Consider the following 9,313-nt stretch of genomic DNA (forward strand, 5'->3'; position numbering starts at 1 on the left):
GGCTATCCAATGCCGCGGGTGGATGAACTCTTGGATTGCCTAGGATGGGCCCAGTACATCTCAACTCTCGACCTCACCAAGGGCTCACCGCCCAGCCCAGCAGAGTTCCAACAGCACCTTCCGCAGCCACTCCAGGTGGTCCTCCGAAGTCTACAATCGTGCACTCTCGGCTTTGCAGATAGTTTATGTTCATAATAGGGGCACGTTAATGTTATTTACCTCAGAAAAGACAAAAGTTAACGAGATGGTGCTTACTTCAACCTTTAGAACGTTTTATTGCAGTTTTAATTTAATACTTTAAAATCTAAAAGAAAATAGCCAGATGAGATTGTCAAAATATGTTTTTAATCTGGTAATCTTACATTTATTTATTTAACATGGTACTAAAACACTGCCAAACATTTTTAATTGACTTGACTAAATAATAATCTAAAAAAAAAAAAAAAACACAGACCGGTCCAAAATGACTTGTTTTCATTGAATCTATGTCGATTTGGTTATAATCTTTCAATTAAATTGTTGCATTTTCCAGAAATCCCAAATTTTGTCTAACATTTTGATTCAGAGGAATCAATACATGAAATTAGATAGAAAATGTTTTATTACTTTGAATACAATTGAATGCCTTTCAGAATGATAGCACAGATGATTGTAGAAAAATCCTCCTTTTGTAAGCCTAGTCACTCTGAGGAAAATGGACTTTCCTTCTCAGAATAAGTTTTCATGTGACGTTTCATGCTGCTTTGATTTCTGATCTTTTAAGACTGAAAATGCTTGCAAGGATTCTCTCCTGTGTTAACTCTCACATGAATCTCAATTCTCAATTCCACAATGATGACATTAAAAACAGTTTCCTCTTGAATTAATTTTATAGTTAATGCTTCCTTTAAATCTCTTCCCACACAGTTTGCAGTTGAAAGGCTTCTCTCCAGTGTGAATTGTCATGTAGATCTTAATGGGGACTATTCTGTGTACAGCCCTTTCCACACGGATTACATATGTAAGATTTCTCTCCAGTGTGAATTATCATGTGAGTCTTCAATGCTGCTTTCCGTGTGAAACCCTTCCTACACTGTTCGCAGGTGTAAGGCTTCTTTCCAGTGTGAATTCTCATGTGGGCATTAAGGTGACTATTTTGTTTAAAACTCTTTCCACACTTATTACACATGTAAGGTTTCTCTCCAGTGTGAACTCTCACGTGAGTCTTAAGATCTCGATTTCGTGTAAAACTCTTCCCACACAGTTTACAGGTGTATGGTCTCTCTCCAGTGTGAATGATCACGTGAGAATTAAGGTGACATTTCTGTGAAAATCTCTTTCCACACTGATTACACATGTAAGGTTTCTCTCCAGTGTGAACTCTCACGTGATTCTTAAGATCTTGATTTCGTGTAAAACTCTTCCCACACAGTTTACAGGTGTAAGGTCTCTCTCCAGTGTGAATGATCATGTGGACATTAAGGTGATATTTCTGTGAAAATCTCTTTCCACATATGAAAGGGCATATGAATGGTTTCTTTTCAGTGTGCATTTTCTTGTGGGATTTAAGGCTTTCTTCTCGATTGAAATCTTCTCTACACTGTTGGCAGGTTAAAGGTTTCTCTCCAGTATGAATTCTCGTTTTGAAATTAAGGTTTATAGTTTGTGTTTTTTTAGCTTTTTTTGATGAGGAAGTCTTTTCACTCTCTGAGCAACGAATCGGTTCTTCTTCAGTTTTGAAATAATGATGTTTCTTATTTTGATCTTTGTCTTTCGTCTCATTCGGTTCTTGACTCTCCTCTTTCAGTGCCATCAGGTCTGAGGTGAAATAAAGAAAAAACACAAGTTAACACCAGTTTAAAGGCAGAAAGAAACTGCCTGTCAATCAATTAAAAAATTAGTATCTGATGATAAACAATTTTACATTTAATCTCCAAATTAATGTAAAAAGATCAGAAATTGTGTATTTAAAATATGTGGTTTAATTGCATCTTTTACCAAGTAGCTTACTGTTAATAAAGACCTGTCTTATTGATACAAATACTGCTACGGATGTCTCTATTAAAAGCATACTCCTAATTTTAGCTATAAATTATAGACATTATTGCTGTATACTTAAAAAAAACAATGAACTTAAAACAATCTTCACATAAATTGTATATGCATAAACTATTAATTTATTAAAAATCAATCAGAGCTGTGAGGGATTTTTCTTTTGTTCTTTGATTTACATCAATGTCATGGACTGCAGCAGGTTTCATTTTAAAAGTGGTGTGGTCTCTTTAAAATCTTAGGTTAGAACAGTGGTTCTCAAACCTGCCCTGAAGGACCCCTAGCCCTGCACATTTTGAATGTCTCTCTTATCCAACACACCCGATTCAACCCCTGGGTTACAACACCAGAGTGGAGAAGAAATCGAGTTGGTAAAAGCATATGAAATGGATGGGTAGCCAGGGGCATTAATCTGTGTTCTTTGTTTGTATATAGGAGGTAAGCATGAGTAGTAGTGCGGAGTAGTATCATCTTTTACTTTATGTTCTTAGAAATGTCAGCTAATCATGTGTGTGTGGTCTGCAACAAATTAAATAAAGGTATATTATACAAACAAATGCTCCTTATCGCAATCCATAACATCAGTATGCTCATATTCATAACAACGACATAAGTGCTAAGAAACTACTGCCTTCGCCCAAACATCAACACAAATCTCTTTTACCTGGCTTACATATAACACACAAACACATTTCTAATATTCAAATCCATTAAAGGATTTTTTGGTTGCATTAATTCGGAAAACCGGAGCTGGGAACACTTCCCATAACACCTGATGTACTTGCCCAGGACCAGTGTTGGGGAAAGTTACTTTAAAAAGTAATGCAATACATAACGATACTTTTTAAATCTGGATAGGGCTTGCTTGTTTGTCTTTAAATAAAAAAGTTATATTTTGGCAAATATAAAAGCCTTTTCACACCAAAAGTGAATTGAATATTAGTCTCAGGCTAAAGGGAAGGTAAATTTACATCCGTACAGTAGAATGCAGAAGAAATTTCAACACTTCTACAATAAAAATCATCGAAGGTCAGAAGCAAAGACATTGGTTTATAGAATGGTATTAAACACATAAAGGATATTTGTGTTTAACATTTAATCATTGCAGGTTTGCATCATATTCAGTGTTGCACTATTTTTTTTTCATTTTGAATATGGGTGTAACGGTACGCACAAATCATGGTTCGGTACGTACCTCGGTTTTAAAGTCACGGTTCGGTTCATTTTCGGTACAGTAAGGGAAAGAAATGCAAACATTAAACTGCATATTGATCATTACTATAAACTTTTTTTTTTAACAATTTGTTTACACAAAAATTTTGTTTTAAATACTTTTTAATAAAATATATATAAAATTAAAAAAAGAATAAAACAAAATAATGCTGCAAAGTTCTCCACTAAATAAAATACAGTGCAGCATTACCAATCCCAGCTTGTAGGCCTGCTCATATTTAAAATATATATATAACTTTTCCAAAGTTTAAAGTGCAGCATCAATAGTTTCAGTTTTTAGACCTGCTCAGATTTCATTATTGGGTTGGACCGATCGGAATTAAGATCAAAGGTTTGTTTAAATGCAGACGGGAGCTGCTTTTGAATTACAATCATTTTTTTCCTAGTTGTAGTCATGTTCACACTCGCGTGATGCCTTTTGAAAATCTTAGGCCGGTGACACACTGGCATATTGCACCTGTCAAACATAAGCACTATTCGGACGGGACTAGTTTTCTAAACTACGTTTGAGTTTTGATTCTTACCACCTGACGTCTGTGATTTTCATGTACCAATTCGGACGGGACTAGTATCTCCATGTTTATTACAGAGGTGGGAGGGTCTGATTGTGCATCTGGGCATCACAGAGATCACGCTCTCTGTATGCGTGCATTTAATTCATTCAGAATGATTGCCTTATTATTATTATTACACAATAAATACTAAATGGCTAGTATAGCAAAACCATGTTAATGTGTGGTTCCTTTAGTTTAACTTGTTTTCCTTTTTTCTTTTACTTAATTAAATGTAATTAAAACATTATGTAACTGAGTACATAAATGAACGTGAGTAATCTTACCTGATGCTGATATTACAATAGCAGGTATTAACATTTTACGCGATCTTGCTCTTGATTTTATTATTTGTATTATTTTTTATTATTATTTATTTGCCGCAAAGCAAATATATCAAACATCCGCGCGGTAAGAGCATCTACGGTAATTCACGTTGGCCAAAACACACAAGGAAACGCGTTGTGAAATAAAATATCACCGGCAATCACAGACATTCGCATTCGGACGGGATTAGTTTTCTCAGAGGATCACTGAGTTTGCTGAAAAACGGTAGGTAATTTGCTCTGGAATTATCACAGAGGTTGTGTGAGAAAAACACAGACGTGGCAGATTCGGACGGGATTCAAATCACCAAGTACGTCTGTGAAACGCAGATTTCTCTAACGACCCCCTGTAAAACTAGTCCCGTCCGAATAGGGCTATAGTCTATTTTGCCGTCATTACTGTTGACGGTGTCCTTTATCAGTAGGCTTTATATTTATGCTCAACATGAAGTATAGATATTGTTGTCGTGAAGACAAGATCCTGGTCTGTCGGTGGTCTCCCTCTGTCACCTAGAGTAGTAGCAGAGCGCCAGCACCGTGTCAGGCACGATTCTGGTGTGTAAAGACACAGAAAATGCGAAACAACTGACACTCAGCAGAAACGCCACGCTCACGCCACGCAACCAGTGTGTCACCGGCCTTAGAATCAGCTGCAGGGCGGGATTTGCGCTGAATGCGGAGACTTCCACCACTTAATATGTTCATTTGGAAACACATATTACGCGTTTCCACCGCAGGAACTTTACCCAGGAACTAGGGACTTTGGGCTGGTACTTGGTGTGTTTCAACCGCAGGAACCAGGAACTAAATAAAGTTCAGGGTAAAAAAATACCCCTCAGAAAGTCCCTGCTGGCGAGGTGGTACTTTTTCAAAGTTCCGGAACTTTCGGGGGCGGGACTTAAACATCCTGATTGGTTGAGTTCACGCAGCATTGGTTTAACCACCATTTATTCAGATCATTTTCAAAATATTACTGTTATTGTGTTATGAAATGTAATTTTAAAGTATTTCAGGCGAGAATGTAGTTGTGTAAAACTCAAATCTGTGGTTTATTTATAAAGACAGCGCCTATTTAAAAATGTGTTTCGCCGATCTCAGAGACTGTGAGCTCCACGAGACAGTGATCATCTATCCGCCGAGAAGCAGCCTCACCTCGGATAGACCTTCTGATATGTACCGCTGGCTCTGATGTCTCTTTAGTGGTTAAACAAAATATCATTCGTTTTGGAGTAAATCTAACAGGTTATCTTTGGTCTGTATTCAATTTATCTATATGTTAAAATGAAAATAAAAAAGGCAAACTTATATAATATTTAGTTTCATTTTAATGGCTGTATATATAAGCTAAACATATCCCTGAACTAAGTACATTTCTGCAGCTGTTATTATGTTTAAATGAAAACGAAAGGAGGCAGTGGTATTTGATATCCTATTTCATTTTATTGTAAATATACAGAAAGGAAAATTGCAGTAGCCAAGACGAGCTTACTGAAGTTATCAAGTACGCTGCTGTTTGCAGAATTACCGAACTTGCGTCGTCGCACACATCACACCCCGAGTCGAATGCACAAAGTCCGCACTACCGGAGGAGGCACGTCCAAAATCAGTGTACTTTGTATTGAGAAACGCGCGCAGACCTACGTCACCAGTCTATTTGCCTAATCTTCCCGGTACTTTACACCGCGGTGGAAACGCAGAAGGCAACAGGTCTGGGGAGAAAAAAGTTCCTGGGAAAAAAAGTTCCTGGTAATTTCGGTGGAAAAGCGGCATAAATGTATTCGGTTATTCGGTACACACGTGCACCGTACCGAAAGCCCTGTACCGAAACAGTCCGGTACGAATACACGTACCGTGACACCCCTAATTTTGAATAATATTGATTGTTTTTTTGGGGAGGGTTGATGAATTAATGCATATTCATATTTATTTTAGAACTACAGTAACATCTTATGATTGCTCTCAACATGGGGACAGGAGAGCTGTCAATCAATAAATCAGGAAAAAAAGTTAATAAAAAATAACTCAGATATTTTATTTTAAATTAAAAAGTAAATGCATTACTTTATTCATTGAAAAAAGTAATATGTTTATGTAACTTGCGTTACTTGTAATGCGTAACCCCCAACACTGATCAGGACGACTAAATGTGCCCCAGAGACAGATCCCCAATAAAGACCTTGCTTCCTAGAGGACCACTGGGACAAGCCCACAGGAACCAGATGAGTCCTCTGCACAATGTGACTTTTCTGCAGCCTGGAATTGAACTGCTGGTTTCATCTGACCAGAGGAAACTGCCCCCCCCCCCCCCCCCCCGGAAATCAAGTCAACGAATCCATGTGCAAGTCTTCTATATGTAGTATTACACACAAAAAAGTGACAATCAGGTCAACACAGGGAAGTATAGAAATTCTACATTGAATACAAAAAATTATCTCAGATTACTATGTAACCAATGTTAAAAAGCCTGACAATATCACAGCTAAACACCTTTAAGTATTGTGTATTCCGCCATGTTAATCACTGACACGCCCCCAACTCGTACAGATCGGGGCTTAAAGAAAATCCCGAGCTCCCCACTGGTATTTACGATATTGTGGTGCTGTTCATGTGCATTCAACTCATAAATACAATCTATACGAGATGACTTGAGTGCACCAATAAACCCTTTCTGTTTAGTTCTGGTGGTATGATTGTTTCTTTTTTTTTTTCTTCAATTCCTTAAATTCCTCCATTTTTTCATGAATGAAGAATTCCTTCAATGTATTAATTTGTTCCATCAATTCAGTTAAATAATGGGTTAAGGAACAAAATTAATGAAACATGAACAGTTGCCAGAAATTAATAAGGCGTAGGAACAAATTAATGAATAGAATAATGAAGTAATGAATAGATTATCTGTCCTGTGTCCCAAAGCCCTGCAAAATGCACAATATGAAACAATTATCAGGTGAAATGACTTAATTTCTATTGCTTTCCATGTTGAAGAACCTTGTGTTCTTTCTATTTTAATATACGTTTAAAGCTATAAGCCTAAAGCCTCCCTACTCAGGTAACCATGGTTACATAAGTAACCTGAGACGTTCCCTTTCAAGGGAACTTCAAACTCCTCTAGGGGTCGCTATGGGGAACAGTATATCCACGCCGCCAAACTTGAGGGGAGTGCAGGCCAGAACCACGGTGAGCACTAAGTACCGACTCTACCATTTCCATGGGAGTTGCCCCTGGGATGTTAGACGGCTGTCAGTGACATTATCCCTAATGGTCAAAGGCCTAGTCTACATACCCCAATATTATGTTATATTAGCTGGATCTGATTTTTGAGAGGGTCATGACCCCCGTAAATTACGTGCATGTATAAGGGAACTCACCGAACACCCCAAACAAGAGGAAAAGGTGCGTTCGACTTGTATTAAAACACACTTTATTTTCACCACCTGTTTGACTTGCTTAACTTTGATTGTGTCCAGTCAACAGCAAGCTTTAATTTTCTTCTCAACTTCTTGTGTTGACTCCATTTCTACTACACACCACTGTTCCCCGCGGGTCTCCCGCAAAATTTTCTGACCAGCCCACTCCCGTAAGATTTGCCCAAACCCAATGCAGAGATGGGGTGGGAATATGCAGCTCAATTCTATTTAAACTTATATACTTTGAAACAGAATTCACCCCAAAAATGTCTAAGTTTTAATAAATGATCTGTGGGGTATTTTGACACATTTGGAGACACCCAAGACTAATATTATATATTGCAAAAAGGTGCATAAGGGTTCCTTTTAATAACTGAAAAAATTAACTCTAGAATTTTCAGTATTCTTTAGAGGATATTTTTATTAAGGATCAAATGAGTGAGTTCAGCTTTGTGAATGAAAACCAACCTGTTTGTTCCTCAGTATCTTCTTGTTTGACTCTGAATGTTTCTTCAATCTTCATGTCTTCTCTCTCCTCTTTTATAAACTCCATATTTTTAATAGTGGGTCACAATTTAATTTACCTGCGTTTTAAGAGGAGAATGATTAACAGAAGAAAAAAAATCTCATACAAACTGCATTTATTAAATGCTGAAAGAAATGTATTAAATCTCTGGATGTGTCTCAATTAGTTACCTAGACCGCATTAGTGAGGGAGTTAGTCACAGTGTGAGCTAATGGACTTAAATAGCTTGATATAAATTAATGAACAAAATAAATAAATAAAGGAAAACACATTTAATGTTTAATTATACATCTGGAATTTAATGAATCTTCATGACTTTCAAGAAAACGTTTCCTGTTTGATTGTAAAAGCTGCCATTACAGTTTGTTGTCGTCGTTTTATTTACACTGTTTTGATCAGTTGGAGTCATAAATGTGCGCTGATTAGAGTAATTCAAAACAGTGAATCATTTAACAGTGCAGTTGATTCAACTGACTCAGTTTCAAAAAGCTCCGTTTCTCCATCACTACTTTCCAGTGACTGATTTATTAGTGATTCACTATATAATGATCAAATTGAGACGCACCGTTTCTGTTCCGCAAAAAATATATTATAATTCATTTCTCTTCATTAATGTCATTAAATAAAGCATTATAATGTTACACTGGTTAATAATTACGTTTACATAACAACAACTAATAATAATAATTAAGTATTAGATTTATATGTAATTCACTTCACGAGTTTAGTTGTTTGGAAACGCTTTAAACTATTAAAATCGCTCACCTTTCTTCAGCCGAATCAAACGCGGGAGCGCATCGCAGGGTTATGACGTCACGTCGCAAAACCAAAATAAAAGTATTTTCGTTTAAATAGTTTTATTTTACATTAGAAAATAAATATAACACGGTACAGGTTTAATGGCAATGATGCATTTCAGCGCTAGCAAAAAGATTTAACTATGTATTTTATTAACTGAAACTGACTTCTCTTATTTCATCTCAGTTCCTCCCCAGAACATAAAGGCATGAACAAATCAAATTTCAGCTTTATATTAAAGAATTAAATCTACGGATTAAAACAGACTCTATAAATAGTAATCTTTGATTAAAATGTTTAAATAATTAATATTTCTCTAGGTAATCTTTGAAATAAATGATAGTACATATAATTGCTAAAATGTGATTATATAAGTCTCATTAACTATGAATAACAGACACACACTGAAAATGGACAAATGGTTATATGAATGGAAAGGGT

General features: G+C 36.4%; 1 protein-coding gene across 1 annotated transcript; it reads right to left on the reverse strand.

Annotated features, from left to right (window-relative positions):
• Window positions 1-583: 583 nt before the first annotated feature.
• LOC113066898 (gastrula zinc finger protein XlCGF7.1-like) lies at window positions 584-8,884 on the reverse strand. Its single transcript, XM_026239018.1, has 3 exons — window positions 8,840-8,884; window positions 8,017-8,132; window positions 584-1,797 (listed from the first exon to the last, which is right to left on the reverse strand). The coding sequence occupies exons 2-3, from the start codon at window positions 8,099-8,101 to the stop codon at window positions 953-955; spliced, it is 930 nt and encodes a 309-aa protein (XP_026094803.1). The 5' UTR covers window positions 8,102-8,132; window positions 8,840-8,884; the 3' UTR covers window positions 584-952.
• Between the last annotated feature and the right edge of the window lie 429 nt (window positions 8,885-9,313).

Source organism: Carassius auratus, chromosome 4, assembly GCF_003368295.1.
Source record: "Carassius auratus strain Wakin chromosome 4, ASM336829v1, whole genome shotgun sequence".
In the NCBI taxonomy this organism is placed as follows: Eukaryota; Metazoa; Chordata; class Actinopteri; order Cypriniformes; family Cyprinidae; genus Carassius; species Carassius auratus.

Bases quoted from the DNA above. Each gene is read 5' to 3' on its own strand.
- LOC113066898 (XM_026239018.1), bottom strand. From the start codon at position 8,101: ATGGAGTTTATAAAAGAGGAGAGAGAAGACATGAAGATTGAAGAAACA. The intron at 1,798-8,016 runs GTTGGTTTTCAT...ATTTCACCTCAG, and splicing joins AGATACTGAGGAACAAACAG to ACCTGATGGCACTGAAAGAG.